The sequence below is a fragment of the Chironomus tepperi genome, unplaced genomic scaffold (genome assembly GCF_022539635.2).
Source record: "Chironomus tepperi strain 1889 unplaced genomic scaffold, CSIRO-AGI_Ctep_v1 contig_172, whole genome shotgun sequence".
NCBI lineage: Eukaryota > Metazoa > Arthropoda > Insecta > Diptera > Chironomidae > Chironomus > Chironomus tepperi.
Genome location: NW_027226294.1, coordinates 188,153 through 207,068, shown reverse-complemented (window position 1 = coordinate 207,068; position 18,916 = coordinate 188,153). Strand labels below are relative to the sequence as shown.

Genomic DNA, 18,916 nt, shown 5'->3' with positions numbered 1-18,916 from the left:
AGGTGGGTGATGGGATTCGATCCCCGGAGTTTAAATTCAACACCATTTTTGGTGACCTTCATCTTGCTAAGTGAGCTATCAAGACACTTGTTCTCCTAAATACTTACTTACTTCGCTGGCCATACATATCAACTATGATCCATGGCCTCCTTCAGATGACTATATCGCTGTAATAAATACTTGCATATTTAAAGAAAAAGAGTTGAATGCTTGAGGTGTTTCAAAATCTTGTTACAAAGAGTAACAGTAAGGAAGGACGATATGAAAGTTCGTTATATGTTCCAGTTCTAGTCAATGATAACACATGAACACATCCGAACTAGTTATTAACTTGCCCTTAACTAGGTTTAACATATTTTCGTCCACTCAGATATACTCTCTGTAATTCAAAATTGACAACACATCACAGTTTCCTTAGAAAAAGAGACTTTATTACAATCACGTAACAAAACTATTCGATGTTTTAAAAAGTTACAGTAATAAAAAATTCAACATAATCCATTCATTATCAAGAAAACAGAAATTACTTCAAAGCATCAAACCCGTTCAATATTAATTAATTAATCACATCACATAATTTAATTTCGGAAATGTATTAATTCAGTTTCTTGATAGCACCTTACAACAACAAAAAAAGGAAGTACGTTCAAAAAGATCAATTTATAGAACAATTTTCACTTAACAGTAAGTTCTCCAATAATAAATAAGTAGAAAAAAATAATTAAACAATTATGGAATTATTGAAGTAGCTGAAGATCACCTTGTTGCCTTACAGTTCTATTGTACTTGGTCCTTCATGCTTTATGACCTTCATTGGTTCCTTATTTTTAGGTGGTGGAATATCCTTTACATCTTCATGAATTGGAATTACATCAGGAACTTTTTTAGGTGCTTCTGCCTTACTCTTTTGCTTTTTCTTAGGTTCCTATAATTGATTGCATGATAAATTTTGTGAATTTCTTCAATACTCGATTAAAAATGATAAAAATGTGTCAAAAATGTTAGAGCTTGTGAGTAATTAGTGAGTTAAAGATCTTTCTTTTCGTGTTCCTTATTATATTTTTTAGTGTCGTCTTTCTGTCGCTTTGCATCATCTTTCTTCTGGATGTTGTCCTTTTTTACTTCAGGCTTCTTCTCTTCAACCTTCTTTTCTTTTGCACCGTCTTTAGGTTTCTTATCAGTCTTCTTGTCATCGGTCTTATTAAGGCATTTGTTAGATTTAGGGAAAAACACTTGTTAATAATTTTGTGGACAAACTACAGTACAGGAAGTCGATATCATTAAAGAAAGTCCAATCCACTAAATCATTTGGAACTTCTTTCATAAAATCGACTCTGTACACTAAGAATAACCATATACCTTTGTGGGTTTAGTGTCTACAACTTCGGGTGCCTACATATTTACATTACTTAAATTAGTTATACTTTTTAGTGAATTAGATATTAAAGTTCTTTACCTTTGTAGGCTTTTTAGTAGTGGTCGTTGTCTATCAGTTAGGTAATTCAAAGAAAATCATAAAACATTAAGGCACAAATGAATATTAATGAAAACTTACCGCCTTTTCAGTCGTTGCTTCAGGCTTTTGAGTTGTTGTTGGTGGAGCAGGTGTTGTGGTTGGAGCTTTAGTTGTTGTGGTTTTTGGTGCTTGTGTTGTTGTAGTTGTTGGTTTTTGAGTTGTTGTAGTTGTTGGAGCTGGAGTTGTTGTAGTTGTTGTTGGAGCTGGAGTTGTTGTGGTTGTTGTTGGAGCTTGAGTTGTTGTAGTTGTTGGTTTGGGAGCCTGATAAAATGTTTAATTAAGACGAATTTTTAAAGATTTTTTAACTGTTCATACCTCAGTGACTGTTTCGCGTTTTACTTTTTGTGCTGGATGAATTTTGTCCTTATTAACAAACCAAACACGTCCAATGAAATCAGCATAAGGTGATCCAAGATAAAGATAATCTCCAAATTCCATAACATGTGAAATTGTATTAAGTGTCTTATCAAATCCATGCAAACTGCCAATAATTTTGCCATTCCAATCCATTCTAACGATTGTTTTACGATCAGGATAGATGAACGAAAGTGCTGGCATACTTCCAATTTTATAAGCAATTGCTTTTGTGTATGGATTTGGATACATTTTTGTAATGAATTCAAAAGGCAACTCGAGGAGGTAAATCAATCTATACAAGAATTTTCTGACATAAGGCAATCTAGTTAATGAATGTGGGAGCATTGGATTTTCAGGATCTGCAGCAACAACAAGTGCAACCCAAAGTCCATCTTCATCAGGTGTAATATTATCAGGGAGGCCAGGAAGACCTTCATTGAATGCTTCTAATTGTCCCTTCTTTTCGCCACTGAGCCAGTATCTTTGAATTCTGGATCCCATAGTTTCAGCAAAGACAATGAAATCTTCATTTGGTGATAAAGCAATTCCATTAGGGAACCATAAATTATCCAAAATAACATTAATTTCCATAGTCTTTCTATTAATATGGAGTAATCGACCTTCTGGATTTGAGAAGAATGAATAAGCACCATTATCCATGCCAAAGTCTGACAATGAATGTGTGAAGTAAATGTCTCCATTCTTAGCAACAGCAATTGAGTTGAACATTTTTCCTATACGTGGATTCTACAAAAAAATTAATTATAGTAATCAGCATCATTTACATACAGCATTTATCAATTATTATACTTACTTCCTTTCCAAATTCTGCAGTTGGCTTAACAATTTGTTTTTGTGCGAAAGTTTTAACATTCAATTCCCAGATTCCATAATAAGCATCAGCAACGATCAATTGATCAGGATTTAATGTATCAAATGCCATTCCAAGTGGTCGTCCACAGATTGATTCCTCAGTTGGATAATCACAAGGTTTTCCAAACTTTGCAATAAATGTGACATGATCTCCATCGATTCTCACAATGTTGCCATTATGAAGAGATGCATAATATGATTTACCAGCTGGCAAAAGGCATTCTGGTCCAGGAAGCTTTCCTTTCAATAACTGATCAGCATGATCGAGATGATTATTTACTTCTAAAGCCCCTGTAAGTGCCTTTGGCTTAACAATACTTAAAGAAAATATATTTAATTAATTTAGGATTATTGGACATTTTGATTAAATTGAGATTAATTGGAAATGCTTTAAGAATTTCATTTAGATTTTTTATTTGCAATTATTAGATTTTTTAGGAGGGATATTGAGGTAGTTTAGTTACAGCTTGTATTCCCTGATACAAATCAATCGTTCATAAAAGTACATTTAGCATTTAAGTGCTCAACAGAGTATTCTTAGGTGGAATGAATTTACTTATGATCTCTACGATCAACTCTGGCAATATAGTCATGGTTGAATGATCCTAAGTATAATTTTCCATCATGAGTATCCAACACATGGGTATAAAATGAATGATCAAAGGAATGGTAAGACTCAACAATTTCGCCGTTCCAATTCAAACGAAGGATTGTAGCACGTTTAGGACGCAAAAAGTCATAAGTAGCGGCACTGTCAATAGACATGGCAAGTGATTTGATAGTTTCATTAGGAACGTAAGAATAGATCTTCTTAAAGAGAGTACTTGAAAGATATAAAGCTCGAGCAAAGAACTTTCGGATTGTTGGATATTGAGCTATTCTTTGGAACAACAGCATATTGTCAGGATCTGCAGATATTGGAATTGCAACCCATAAGCCATTCTCATCAGGTGTCAAGTTGTCAGGAGTTCCAGGTAAATTGTCAGCAAAGGTTGTAGTATAATCCTCACGCCTGCCAGAAATGTAGTACTTAAGAAGTCGATTACTTCCAAATTCAGAAACAACAACAAAATCTTCATCTGGTGAAAGAGCAACGCCATTGGCAAAGAAAAGTCTATCCAATAAAACAGTTGTCCTTCTTGTCTTACGATCAAACTTAATCAATCGACCGGAAGGATTTAAGAATAAGCTCAAAAAGAATTGATTAATTTCGACATCGGAACTTGACTCGGTGTAATAAATGTCGCCGTTTTTAGCCACAGCTGCAGAGTTCACTAACATTTGTGACCTTGGATTCTAAAATAAATATTGTGTTAGGAATATCAAGTTAAATTTAGAAATAGATCCTAACATAGAAGCATATGCTGAATAAGTATCTTACGGTATCAACGAACATGCTCATTAGGTTACGTAAGATGATCACGGTCATATGCTTGTATGTTAGGAAGGGACTATAGACGTTACTTCTCTTCCAACTTCTTCATTATTGAATATAACACGCTTAAGTTTCTTATTCTTAACATTCAATTCAAGAACACCAAGTGATGAGTCCATAACAATAATTGTATCATTCTTTGATGGATCCCATGCCAAACCCAAAGGACGTCCACATACTGGAATTTTCTCATCCTTTGCTAAAAATTTTGATTGTCATTATGACTGTATACTTCAAAAAAATTCGCTGACTACTCACTGCAATATTTTCCAAACTGACTAAGCACTTCAACTTCCTCGCCTACAATTTTTACAACCGATCCATCAGTCGAGCTTGCATAAAAGATTCCATCCTTTTCAAGAATATGTTCGGGTCCGAGAATTTTGCCTTTTAATAAAATTTCAGGATTTTCGAGGTAATTGTTTGCCTCAATACTTCTCGGTCTCGAGACACTGCGAAATGCATTGAAATTTGTGAGATATTGGAACTAATTTCATGCATAATGAATAGGAACTGGATGAACTTACATGCAAGACAAGAACGATGGATATTTATTCTTTAAAAACTTTTTGTTACTTAATAAAAAGTTGATCATGCTTAATATTTTGTACCCAATTTTATTAATACCTAATGTCATGTTATAAAATATATCCCAATTTTGAAAAATAAGACCAAACTTTGAAAATAATTAAAAAGGTTCACAAATCGATATTAGACATAAGTGAACCTGAGTATGATACACACTACATTGTAGTATATAATAATTGTAAGCTAAGCTGAATCTTTAAGGCTTACACGTCCAATAAAGTTGCTTATAACTGATCCAATATAAAGGTGATCGCCAACTTCTAATGCATGTGTAATCATGCCTAATCTGCCATCTGTTCCATGATATGATTGAACGATATTTCCATTCCAATCCAATCGAATAACCATGCGATGTTTAGGAATCAATGGCTGAGACATGTCAGTTGTTCCCAAGTTGATGGCAACAAAATTAGTAACAGGATTTGGATAAACTGAATTAATAAATCGGAAGGGCATCAAGATCAACTCAAATAATCTAGCTATGAATAGTCTGATCAATGGATATCTGGAGAATTTATGTGGAAGTGATGGATGACTTTCATTAATGACCGATGCAAGTGCCACCAAAATTCCTTTCTTATCAGCTACTAAATTATCAGGTGTTCCAGGAAGTCCAATAAAGAAATCTTCTCGAGTTCCTTTCTTTTCTCCTTTAATCCAATACTTGATTAATTTTGATTTGAAAGTTTCAGCCATGACAATGAAATCATTATCTGGAGAGATAACAACACCATTTGCAAAGTACAGCTTATCCAACAAAACTTTGGCTACTTTCTTGTGCTCACGAGAGTAATGAATTAATCGTCCAGAAGGATTTAGAAATGCGCTGTTTAAAACCTTATCAATGTCATATTCTGATGATGAATGTGTAAAGTAAATATCACCATTTTTAGCAACAGCCACGGAATTGAACAATTTACAAGGTCGTGGATTCTAGATTAAATTTTTAAGAATTAATCAAGGCAAATGATCAGAAATAAGGAATTTAAGAACTCTCAATGTAACATCTGTGCTTTAAAGCTTTTCAAAAAAGCTCATAATTTTGTACTAAATTATCGAGTACTAAAAGTCAAAAATTTTGACTCAAAGTAAGCAATTGCTCAAAATCTGTGTTTTGAAGGAGCTTTTCGTAAAAGCTCATAATTATGTACTAAAATACCGAGTACTAAAAGTCAAAATTTGAAATCATTGAGAGCCGTTAAATTTTATCAAGTTCTTACATTATCGCCAATAACTTCATCGTTTGTAACCAAATGTTTCTTTTCGCCATTATCAAGGTTTACTTCAAAAATGCCATGATATGAATGTGACACAATTAAATTGTTACCCAATGTATCAAATACCATTCCTAATGGTCGACCACACGGGAAACTTTCATATGATTCCATGTTATCTAAATTATTAATTACATATTAATTATTGTTGTCTTATTGTGATTCATATTATTAATGGACTTACAGCACGACTTTCCAAAACTTGTAAGTACCTTGATATCATCATTAACAATTTTAACAATCTCATTTGTACGTAAAACAACATAAAATACTCCATCCCGCTCAAGAATATGCTCTGGTGAATCCAATTTTCCCTCAAATAACTGCTCAGCATTATTAAGCAATGAATTAATTTTTAACGGTCCTTCAAGTTTTTTTACTTCTTCAATACTGGAATGTAAAGTTTTGTTTTTACAATCATTTCTAAGCAGCTCTTTATGTATGAGTAACTCACTAATTTCAATCCATACGCCGACTATTTACTTGATTAGCTTGTAAACAACACAAAAATTCCAAACAAATCACCAAAACAGTCAAAAATGTTTGCAATTATGACAATATTTACTGAATACGCAATTCCAATAAATTGTATATGATAGCACTAATATACCGTAAACCACATGCTTAATAGTCTTTAAAAATGTATAAGTGATTGAACTTTATAAGTATGTGAGAGATGTATAACGACCACTAATCATTCAATTTTGTTAAAGAACATCCAACACAACCAAGGTCAAGAACAAGTCAAGAATAATGTTCGATAACTACCCAATGACTTGATTACTTTTAAGGTAGTTCTTATAATAGATTTCTGCCTAGTCATGAAGAGGCAGTGTGATGAAATTCAATATATCTAAATGACAACGCATAGTTGAACACGTCTTATAATCTTATCGGATGGATATTGTCTGTTATGTCTCAAAATCATCAAAATGACAGACAGTTAAGGTCAACATTACTTTTGGAATGCATGAAAATAGATTCTTAATTCATGAATTTCACTTAAAGCTCTAGCAACCTTTGCTACAAAGTATCAAAATGAATTAAACAGCTTACTGTAAAGTTAATACGTCATGCTATTAATGAATATCAAGCAAAAACAAATAGATTAATTCATACATTATAAGTAAAATTATCAAGAACGGACATTTGTGTATTGGTTGATAAACCAAGCGACCTTAGATTGAACTTCTTATGTAATGCCGAAAAGCATATTAAATTGTTGTTATCGAATGCAATATTTGCAGTTAATGCGCAGGTCTTGAGAGTTTTCTAGGCCACGTGTAATCGCTTTTAATGATAAGAAATCTCAGAGAGTTCAACCAACTTGCCGGTATTGCTTGCAAATTGTTGTTTTTACCGGCTTTTTAGCAAAGATACGGACACACATTATTCATTCATTTTAACAGAAAAAGAAAAAATCATGAAAAGAAGTAACAGTATGAACATTTATTCTATAGTGTGGTATGAATGAGTACGTCAGCACCGCAACAAAATGAAAAATAAGTTTCTAAGGCATACTGGATCTTTCAAAGAAAAGGTGTGTGGAATGTTTCTGGATCTTTTGCATTTCCAATTAATTTCCCATTAGTAAAAAATAATTTAACTTACCTAAATTCTTCAAATGGGAAAGTGGTCTTTGGACCTAAGCCAGGTGAAAATGTTACAATTAAGAAAATAATTGTAAAATTAATTATCCAATTTATAACTCGTTTAAACACCATTTTAGTGACTTTAATTAAAACAATATTGATTATTAAATCAAATAATTGGCACTTTTCCCGATGTTCTCTTAGATTATATTAAGTATAACGTCTACTTAATTAAGAAAACTCCAGACAACTGGAATTACTTTACACCTTGACAAAAAGATTTTCAGCCGAATCAGCCGCACTTACACAGCTAAGACAAAATTAAGGCGGATTTACATGTGGATGATCCATGAAAAAACGACATCACTGATAAAGCTTTTAAACGTTTTCAAAACAAACGAAATATTTAACTAATTTGCTTAATTTTAAGTTCTTTTCATTAGTTTAAAAATGTTAAATATACAATCATATGGAAGTAGCAGTGAAGGAGAATCTGAAAATGAAGGAAAGTCAACAGGTGAAGAGAAAGCAGAAGAATTATTGCATTTAAAGCCAATTTCAACAGAATATTCGATAGCGAAATCTTTACAAGTCCAAGCAGCTCCTCTGGTTGTTCCAAAAGAAAGACAACTAGCAGAACGAGCAGTTAATCCAACAGAAAAGGAAATCATATATAATCCAAGGTGAGAATTTATATAAATTATTTAAATAATTTCAATATTTACAAAGAAGTTCTATTTTAATTAAGGTATGAGGAACTTTTCGCTCCAATTCACGGCCCCGACAATCCATTTTTAACTGAACAACAGAAACAGCCGAAAAATACAGCAACTGGTTATATTGAACCGGCGCACGTTAGTGATTTCCAATTTGAGAATCAGAGAAGAACATTTCATAGTTATGGATATGCTTTGGATCCATCAGCTGAAAGTCAAATCGGTGGAGAGTCGTACATTGGTCCTAATCTTGAAGGAGCTTATAATACAGATGGAAAGACAGTTTTTGAATCAAACAAATTAAAACTTGAAGCCAGACGAAAGAGACATAAAAACGATGATCCAGCTGATTTAGAAGGCTTTTTAGGACCATGGGGAAAGTATGTTGATGAGAAGCTAGTTGCACAACCATCAGATCAAGAAAAAGCAGAGATTGAGGAAATGATGGCAAAGAAACAACGCAGGAACAAACGAGAAGTTGAAGAGAAGCCGGTCGAAGAGAAATCAATCCTTCACATTAATGATTCAGTTGATTATCAAGGACGATCATTTCTGCATCCACCTCACGATGTTGGCGTAAGCTTAAAAGCAGGTGCTCATCCAGATCGATGTTTCCTACCAAAAGCACATATTTACACTTGGACAGGACATACAAAAGGCATTTCAACAATCAAATTGTTTCCAAAATCTGCTCATTTACTGTTATCGTGCAGCATGGATACAAAGATTAAAATATGGGAAATGTATAATGAAAGACGATGCATACGAACATATTCAGGACATCGGCAAGCAGTCAGAGATGTTGATTTTAATGCTAAAGGAACTCAATTTGTATCAGCTGGATACGATCGGTATCTTAAACTATGGGATACAGAAACTGGAAGTGTCGTTTCCAGGTTCACGTCTAGAAAAATTCCATATTGTGTCAAATTTCATCCAGACTTTAATAAGCAACATCTCTTCGTATGCGGAACTTCTGATAAGAAGATTCTATGTGTAAGTATTAACTATATTACATTAATGAGACAGACTAATGACATTTGTGCTGTTTTCATTTACAGTGGGACACGAGAAGTGGAGAAATTGTACAGGAATACGATCGTCATTTAGGTGCTGTGAATACAATTACATTTGTAGATGAGAATCGAAGATTTGTGACAACATCAGACGATAAATCATTGAGAGTTTGGGAGTGGGACATTCCAGTTGACTTAAAATACATAGCCGATCCAACAATGCATTCTATGCCAGCTGTTTCATTGTCACCAAATGGAAAGTGGCTAGCTTGTCAAAGCTTAGATAATAAAATTGTCATATTCTCAGCACTCAATCGATTCAAAATGAATAGAAAGAAGACATTTGAAGGACATATGGTTTCTGGCTATGCATGCGGTCTCGATTTTTCACCAGACATGTCATACTTATTGAGCGGTGATGGTGACGGAAAATGCTACATTTGGGATTGGAAGACAACAAAATTATATAAAAAATGGCAGGCTCACGACGGTGTCTGTATAAGTACTCTATGGAATCCACATGAGTCCAGTAAAGTCATCACAGCTGGATGGGATAGTACAATTAAACTGTGGGATTAAAGAATCAATTTTTAACAACTTCTTTCCAACAAAACTTTTAATAAAAACAAATTGTTGTTCTCAAAAAATTCAAATTGTCTTTCAACATGTCTTTAAGACATTAAGTTGCATGAATATATTGTTCATCCATCGTAATTGTAAATTATACCGTTGTACGTAAAGGCTTGTTTGGGTCCAATTCAATTTCTAAGAGATCTCTGTAAAGTGAAACTGCACAAACCCAGAGATAAACTTGTAAGGCTGAAACGGAAAGACATCAATCAGTAAGCATGTCAAAATAATCAGTATGTCTGTTTAAATTACCAGCAAATGCAAAATATCCGAATGCTATCAACATGTCAGAGTCAAAAATTTCAATTGTCCCCAATATGATTGCCCAGAAAGTGCTGAAAAGGATTCCAACCAAGAATGGATAGACATGATGAGACATCCTCTGCAAAAATATCAAGGGATATGATTATTAATAAGCTACATTACAACCTTACACTACAAACTTACTTTAGTACTTCCATACAGCATAAATGCGGATGTAATTAAAAATAAAAATCCACAGAACATCAATGAAATGTAGACCAGCCCTAGAAGTTTAAAAGAAACAGATGTATTTAATGTGGTCAATCAATTAAAGACTCGATGACGTTAGTTCTGCTAACTTTCGAATGCTTGTTTAGATTTGTCAAGTGCTGCTACATTTTTATTCAAAATCCATATTCATAGATGTGTGCATTAATGATGGACATACAAAAATTGACCTAAATAGCTGTTCAACTGTCTTTACTCATCGTCCATGTCAATTTTTAATCAAGCAATGGAAGAATCGCCTTCCTTTATATACTATCAAGGAAGAACTATGTCAGGTACTTACATATGTTATCGTCGTCATTATTTAAGGCATCATCTTCCTCAAGTGTCTTCTCATAAGTGTGTGGATTGTAGAGAACATAGAAAGATCGAGCAAGATATGCACATCCTGTGATCACTCCAAATACCGACAACAATGTGCCGCCTGCATTCATGTCAAAGCAAAAGCAACAATTGCTTACTCGAGGTATATTGCTGAAAGTTTAAAAATATTTATATTTCGATACGTTGTGAAAAGAAATAAACATCGTTAAAGTGTGGAGGGTCTTCATCTTTTTGAAAAAAAGAATGGCTTAATAGTACACTTTGTTCGGCTAGCTGGATGAGAGACGGGATCTCGAAAACCAGACATCGTAGAAAGCTCTAGTTTGAAGCATTAGCTCCGTGGCATCGAGTTATTTCGTTGTCAATAAGCACAACATAAGATGTATTAGATAAGGAACCATCGATTAGACTACCAAAGAACTTTAAAAGTGTTTAAATAGTCTATATTTTCGTTTTAAATGATGTCAAAAACAACAAATTCCAAAAAAAAGTATAAGTAACGGGCATAAAAATGGAAATATTTCCTTAATTAAAGTGTATTAAAGGTACTAGATGACATAAAACGATAGTAAATAGGTAAATACATGATATAAGGCATTAAAAGTAGTGAAAAAGTGAGTAAATTAAGAGAAATATCATTTCATCGGTGGAATCACCGTAATGATTTTTTATTTCAGAAACAGAAAATAATTTTTTTAAAGCGTTGCTTTCAAAAAATTTGAATTTTTAACAGCCGTTAGAAAATTTAAATTCTAAAAAGCCGTTAAATTGTAAAATTCTTTATTACTGATCGCCGGGACATTAATGCGCTGAAGTCGCTCGATAAGATCGAGTACTTTTGTAATTTTTTTTATGAACTTTTTTTTTAGTATTAACTCATGACTAGCTGTCGATTAAATTTTATGGACTATCCTGGGGTTTTAAACAAATCATTAAGTATCTATTAGCTTCCTCATTAAGGTTGTATAAATATGAATGTTATTGTTATCACATCATTTATTTTAGATCCGATTTAAAATGAAAATTATCTCAGAAAAAAAATGCCACTTTATTCTTTGTCGGAGTCAATTTATAGCACTTTGCTTTCTATTTTTAACAGACGAACAAAAAATGAGAAAAGAAAAAAAATTTAATTTTATGGGTATTATTTGCTAATGATGTTACGTGCTGCTTATTTCAACATCTTTTACTTCCACTAAGTCTCTAGACTTGAACTCATTCACATTACACTTTGATGGACCCACAAAAAAATGTCAATGAAAATTTCTCAATTTTATACATTAATTAACCTTTCATATCTCTGTATAGCTCGTGGTGTCGATGCCATTTTTTAATTGTTAGTGATCACTAATTTTTTTTCTTAAATTTCCTCTTCCGCTCGCGACAGATAGATATTGTTTCGACTGCTTCTCACTGATAAAGACTAGCACTTGTGCGAACTTCAAGGAAAATCTTCATACTGAATATGAGAGCTCGCTCATTTACATTGTAGAGTTTTTCCGAAATGAAGATGAAGAAGAAGTTAGCAAGTTAGAAATACGTTATAGATCATTAGGTTATAGTTTTGTATAGTTGAAGGGCTAATATATGCTTTAGAGGGATATAAAGCGTATCTAGGGATTTTAATTTGAATTCATGGGAAAAAATCTAGTGAGCCTTGTACTAACCCACAAAGATCATGCTTTCATGGTGCAAAAATACCACTTCGACACTTAAAAGAGGTATCTTTGTCTGTTAGTGTCTGTGGGTAATCAACAAGTGATTTGGCTCAAAATCGGTATGGTGCCTCAAAAATCAACTGTAACTCAAAAATCGTCTGTATCTCAAAATACTCATTCTCGTCTTAAGCTTCTAAGTGCGTCTTGTCGTCGACGGAATGGTGCCCGAGTGACAACATTGTGATACTCGAACATTGGATTAGGATCAGGTCTGAAACTTGAAGTCAAGTATGAGATTTACCATCTGGTTACCTTCCAAATGGAATATTATTAATTACAGACTTGAGTCAATCAGGTTATGCGAATAATGGATTGATATGAGAGCCTAAATCTTCCAAAAACCTAAATTTGTAAACGATTTGCTTGATCCTATGTATAATAAAATATAATGTAGGGCATGCTTATAGCAAAATCGGCACTGCGATCGATGGCCTGTTGAACCATATTAAAGTCTCTCCAGAAGGGCTATGTCATTGATAAAACCTTGTATACCCTTGTATAACTTGTATATCCTCAACAACCGCAAAGTCCATACCAAAGTGTTTAACTCGCTTCATCGTATATAAATATGGTTTTATTGTAATCCAAGAGTTTAATTTATGTTTTGTAAATATTGCATAATTGCGTATTTACCCGTAATTATATCCCAAAACCCGAACATGCCCTGTATTAATTAATTCCAACAATTGAACAGGTCTTAATGTATTTAATAGAGAATTTATGTCTCACCCAATAGCTGTTATATTGTTATTCAGGAGATTTTAGTGGGAATGTCCTCTAGAGAATCGGTAGTATTAAGACACACCTAATTCAACAAAATTAACAAACAAAATGAGTCTAAAACCCAAAATTGCCTTTGACAAACTGCATAAAGTAATACCACATTCTCGTCAGAGTTAATTCATTGAGAAGAAAAACATTGAAGACGATCGTGTGACTATTTTCTTCTCCTCCTTATTCTCATTTGTAATTTTCTTCTTCTCCTCGACAGTCGTATTTATGAAGTAAATAAAAATAATATTTTTAAAAGAAATGTAGACATTATAGGTAGGTAAACATGCTCGCTAGTAATACAATATTCAAGTCTCGTACTGAAAATATTTCAACTCCGCACAGCTCTTCTTCACATTCTCTAACTTTATTTCTAGATGGGATTAATGTGAAGGAAAAGTTTATACACAAAACATTTTTTTGTAAGCTATAAATCCACGTTGGCTGTGACCACATGATTTTTATGTATATCCTCTCTCTCAAAACACGTAATTCTCCAGCACATGATAATGCAAAAGAAAAATCAAAACATTGATAATGCGCACGCTTGAGAGCTTACTCAAATTTCATGAAAAAAAAGTGAGAAGGATAAGGATATCCAACCAGCCATATTGAAAAGGAACGTCAAAGTGAAAACACATATTTGGAATTTTTTCCGGAATTAAAAATTGGATTTTTTTACATATCTTGTTACTGTAGATAATCTTTGATCATAGCAATCATTTTACAAGATCAGTGATGATATAAGGAACTAAATATTTTGGTGCAAGTGCTAATTGGCAGTAAAAAAAAATTTACAGAATCAAATTGACAAAAAATTTTTTTTTGGATAGACTTTAAAAAAAAAATTGGAATCATTAAATAATAATTTAAAGTCGCTTGATATACAATAGGAAAATTGGAATTTCCATTTTTTATACATTCTGTATGCTGACTTGCTAAAGCTTTACATCCAAATCCTATATAAAAAGCCGAGCTCCGCTTTTGTTTTAAGAACGGGAAGGAATTATTCGAGGGTAAATTGCAGTTTAATGAGGTAAATAAATAAAAGCATTTAGTCCACAAAAGGAATTCCTCGGAAAAAGTTTAGCGACAAACGTACGGAATGAGACTAACTTTTTTTTCTATGTCTTTTGTTCTACCCGCACCAGTTGAATTTTTCATGAATTATCAAAGCACAAAGCAGCTACAAAGTACTTTTGACATCAACGGCAGAGTTATTAAAATAAAGCCAAGGGAATTGTATCATAATAAAACGTGACACGAAAGTGGTTCTAAAAAGGGACAACAAATGATTCAGGTATTGTTATCCTTTCAAATATTTGTTTTAACTCAGTGTTGTCCAAACTGTGTGCCGTGGCATACTATTGTTCGGTGAAATTTTTTGGAGATACCATGAGCAGTTCCGGTCGAGGCTTACCAACAAGGTGTGCCGTGGTGCAAAAAAGTTTGGACAACACTGGATTAACCCGTCGAAATAAAATTATCCAAGCTACTTTGTTATGCCGCTCGAATACATTATGTTAACCTTAAAAAAGAATTTATATTATACTCATACTCAATACTAAGCATCTGTTACAAAGCGAAAGAAATGGGGAGTTAAGGTCAAACCCCCACTAGGGGTAAAATTATTCAGTGCTCAGGTTTTTAGAAGCATAAATCTCGAAAATCATCACTTCCATTCCTAATTTTGTTGTGTTACCATGAAACACAATTCAAAAAATCCATCAAAAATTTAAATAACTTAGTAGTCGAGTTATTTTAAAGATTTTACAAAATTTATTCAATATTCAAAAATTGAGTTCTGGAAAATCGATCGAGTATCAATCCTTGGATTAAGTTCAGTTTCTTCAAAGTTTCTTTTTCGACGAATCTCGAGACCAAAGATGGTAGTATAGTACAATGCTTTAGAGCAGTGGTGGGTAACCTATATTCCGCGGCACTAGTGTGCTGTTTAAAATATTCTTGGAAATGCCATGAAGCGTACGCCGTGTGCAGTTTCGGTCGAGACTTACCACTAAGATGTGCCACGAAAAATAAAGTGTTGGCCACCACTGCTTTAGAGTGTCTAAGCCTTGCTCTAGACTCAAGTTTTCAAACCTCTTTAGTTAATTCTCTCCCGATCGACATAAATGAAGAAGGCTTTGTCGCGGAACTTCTTTAAGGCTCCGCTATACTTCTTTTATTAATACCAAATGGGAGCCTCTTCCCTTTAGCGCTCATATGGCTACCTTAAAAGCTCCGTGGCGTAGTCTTCTTCACTTGTTTGGTTCGGGTCTGTATAAAAAAGCGCCTTATACCAAAACTCAATACATAGCCAGATACAACTTTAGAGTTATTGTTATTATAAAGCAATAACAGAAGCGCAAATATCCAATAAAACTAATTATTGACAATTTTTTTGTTTTGTTCTACTTTACATGCACCAAACATAACAATCAGACTTCATGTCGTCTCCGTAACTTTTCTATCCTGAGTGTTCTTGCACTGACAGTTTCAAATGTTTTCCTCACATTACGCTTATTGCAAACTGATTGCGGACATCACTTGAATAATGAAATAACGACATCAATTGTCCCAAAAACGCCTATTATTTTAACACCAGCATCACAATGCTTGGAATATATATTAGCAGACTCAAATGGAAACATAAGTGAGAAAGCTGTTTTCTCGGGTCTTGATCTAAAATTGGGAAGATGGGACTCGAGAAGAATGTTTAAAGTATTTGATTTTGTAATTCATGGAGAGAAATTTACGGAGCTGTCAGAGAAGCTTAACGTGACTTTAGCAACCCAAAGTTCCATTGAGAAGATATTTTCACTTGTACAAGGTAAGACATTTACTGAGGAATTAATTATTCATTGATGCATATTCTCGTTCCATTCCTAAAATATGAAAATGTATCCTCTGTACTTACATATGCATTCCAGTTTCACATCATTGGTCAGGTCCAATCTCAATAGCCGGTAAGTTTTGCAAAATTAGAATTTAATTATTAATAGTTCCATTAATCCTCAAATTTCTATCCATTCCATACAGTATATGTAGCTGGCGATGATGAACTGTATCTGCTTCAAGTCTACTTGACATTCCTCCGTTACTGCTATGTAACAATACGTGAACGTGTCGCATTCCACTTAGCATTTCCAAAAGATAGATCACCATCGAATATAAGGAGTGTACATCTTAGTGATATCATTACAAAATACAATTGTGCCAAACCAGAACAGACGATTACTGAATTGTTAAAGCAGAGAACTGCCGAGACAAAAAAATGGCGTATTAAATATCCATACCCACAAAATTTCTTACGTAACGTTGCTCGCAAAAATTGCCAAACACATCATGTGTTCCTAACTGATGTTGATATTATACCTTCAGCTAATTTCAATTTTGCTGAACAACTTGATAAATTTCTAAAAAAGGCCAAATGTGCAAATAGCAATAATTTATGCGCTTATGTTATTCCCACATATGAATTAGATGAACGAGTTAGATTTCCAAGAAATAAAACTGATTTGATAAGACTTACCAATAAGGGATTAGCTCGACCATTCCACAATAAAGTTTTTATTTACAATCAATATGCTACGAATTTTTCGAGGTGAGTATCTTGTTGTGACTGTAACTTAGTCCCGAGTGGACAGAAATACGTTATATCAAGTTGATGGCATGTTAATGTCCAGTTCTAACGTATTTTTCTCCACTCGGAAGTGTTGTCCAAACTTTATTGTGGCACGGAACACCTGACTTGGTGTGTCGCGGCAAACAGTTAAGACAACACTTTCTTGTGACACGACACACCTTAACTAACACTAGTGTGCCGCGACACACAGTTTGGACAGCAATGATATATCTGGAAATTGTAGTTTAAGGGGTTTATGTATAGTGTGGTGTCTGAGTGGTGTGGTATCTGGGGTATCCAGCTATATATAGGCAAATCTGCCAGTGCGAGAATAAGGCCTCTGTGATTGAGAGTTTAAGCATCTGACCGGATATCTGAATCACTCTTTTGTGAATACGTGAGTTTAATTCCCATTAGAGACCGGGTCTCTCAATCATTATATAGTCATGCTGTCGATATGACAAGGATTCGCACAATGCTCACGACAATACATAAAGAATCAAATATTTAAAGGTGTATTAGTTCCTTAATTACCTAGAATGGGAACGACAATTTAGTTTTTGGAGCCATAGAAACAATATTTGTTTTTATATTGACCTTTGGGACCAGTCTAGGACAGTCGCCAGTCTTAACATTTTGGAATATTGGGATTGACACCCCTAGAATCTAATTTGGATAGTCCCTTCCATCTAGAACATCCTATAATTTACTAACAACTCTTAGATTAATAGATAATATGCGTCAGTTACGTTCTTTCCCATGGCTTTGGACATTTGGAATCATAAATTTGGTTCATAGATAATTCATTTATCCTCGTGGGCGGAATGTAACTGAATGGGGAATTACGTACATACGATAGATATTCTGTAGATTCCATTCAATTGATTTAATGATCTTTAATTTAGATGGCAAGCTGATTTAACAGAGACTGAAGAAGTTAGGATTAGTCATGCTGTAACAAATTTTGAGGTAAAAGTTGTGCTGTATAAAAATGTTTTTAAGGCTTAATATGATTACTATTCATGTTCACAGTTTCTTTATGAGCCATTTTTTGTCGCATCTGACAACAATCCACCTCACGATGAACGTTTCATAGGATATGGATATACAAGAAATACTCAAGTAAGAAAATTGATATTTATCAATAAAGTATGACTCAATATTTATTGCTACTCATTTTTTCTCTCTCCCAACATCACTTCCTTTCCAAATAATTTATGCTTACGTGTAAATGCTTAAAAGGTTTACGAAATGTTCGTAGCAGGATATCAGTTTCAAGTTCTAACACCATTATTTACTATTCACTGGGGCTTACAAAACAAAAAGGGACGGCCGGCATGGCGTGAACACCAAAATAATATTAATAGGAAGCATTTTGAAATATTTAAACGTGAATTATTTGCTCGATATCATAAGGATCCGCTGAAGATGCTTGCGCCTAAAAAAGCAAAAGGTCCAAATGCTGCAGGAAATATTAATGCTGGTGGAATCAATGTTGGCTGAATAATAAGTTACTTAATTAATCAAAGTGTCTCGTTCTCTTTTCCCTTTATTTTTAATGCAATAAATAATTTTAATTGTTATTAGCAGACTGGCGCCAATCCAGTTCAATTAATTTGAAATTGATTTCTAATAGTTCGAAAGTATTTTCGAAGGTAATTTCGACTTTTTCGAAATTAATTTCGAATTCAGTAACGATGATTTGGAATTTTTCGAAAGTAATCTCGAGGTCATCGATAATAATTTCGAATTTTTCGAAAGTAATTTTAAATACAGCAATAACAATTTTGAATTCTGCTAATAACAACTTCGAATTGTTCGAAAGTAATTTCGAAATGGCGCTAGTCTGAATTTTTAAATTGAATGATTGAGATTTAACAAAAAAAACTAATAATGTCATGTGTCAAATGAATAGGAGCCTGAATAATGAATTTTTTCAAATATTTGTAG

The 18,916-nt window shown here is 33.5% G+C and overlaps 4 protein-coding genes across 7 annotated transcripts; 2 read left to right on the top strand and 2 right to left on the bottom strand.

Moving 5' to 3' along the window:
- Positions 1-409: 409 nt before the first annotated feature.
- LOC139089022 (adipocyte plasma membrane-associated protein Hemomucin-like) lies at positions 410-7,936 on the bottom strand. Of its 4 annotated transcripts, XM_070638440.1 has the most exons (8): positions 7,655-7,936; positions 2,688-3,063; positions 1,832-2,620; positions 1,763-1,777; positions 1,556-1,732; positions 1,457-1,486; positions 1,360-1,392; positions 787-1,197 (listed from the first exon to the last, which is right to left on the bottom strand). In XM_070638440.1, exons 1-8 carry the CDS (start codon positions 7,765-7,767, stop codon positions 1,027-1,029), a joined length of 1,704 nt encoding a protein of 567 aa, XP_070494541.1. In that variant the 5' UTR covers positions 7,768-7,936; the 3' UTR covers positions 787-1,026. The 4 variants fall into 4 exon arrangements, with proteins under 4 accessions (XP_070494542.1, XP_070494543.1, XP_070494541.1 ...); XM_070638439.1 differs by having other exon boundaries at positions 1,556-1,777; positions 7,655-7,933; XM_070638441.1 differs by lacking the exon at positions 1,360-1,392 and having other exon boundaries at positions 410-925; positions 1,556-1,777; positions 7,655-7,934.
- Positions 7,937-8,005: 69 nt separating this feature from the next.
- Positions 8,006-10,014, top strand: LOC139088973 (pre-mRNA-processing factor 17). The gene is made up of 3 exons (XM_070638347.1): positions 8,006-8,318; positions 8,384-9,347; positions 9,413-10,014. The coding sequence occupies exons 1-3, from the start codon at positions 8,086-8,088 to the stop codon at positions 9,944-9,946; spliced, it is 1,731 nt and encodes a 576-aa protein (XP_070494448.1). The 5' UTR covers positions 8,006-8,085; the 3' UTR covers positions 9,947-10,014.
- LOC139088974 (uncharacterized) lies at positions 9,966-12,314 on the bottom strand. The gene is made up of 5 exons (XM_070638349.1): positions 12,142-12,314; positions 10,812-11,002; positions 10,445-10,524; positions 10,250-10,379; positions 9,966-10,186 (listed from the first exon to the last, which is right to left on the bottom strand). Exons 1-5 carry the CDS (start codon positions 12,177-12,179, stop codon positions 10,089-10,091), a joined length of 537 nt encoding a protein of 178 aa, XP_070494450.1. The 5' UTR covers positions 12,180-12,314; the 3' UTR covers positions 9,966-10,088.
- Positions 12,315-13,697: 1,383 nt separating this feature from the next.
- Positions 13,698-18,577, top strand: LOC139088970 (beta-1,4-glucuronyltransferase 1). Its single transcript, XM_070638344.1, has 8 exons — positions 13,698-14,377; positions 14,493-14,641; positions 15,784-16,171; positions 16,272-16,307; positions 16,381-16,945; positions 17,872-17,935; positions 17,999-18,088; positions 18,209-18,577. The coding sequence occupies exons 2-8, from the start codon at positions 14,633-14,635 to the stop codon at positions 18,467-18,469; spliced, it is 1,413 nt and encodes a 470-aa protein (XP_070494445.1). The 5' UTR covers positions 13,698-14,377; positions 14,493-14,632; the 3' UTR covers positions 18,470-18,577.
- The last annotated feature ends 339 nt before the right edge of the window (positions 18,578-18,916 follow it).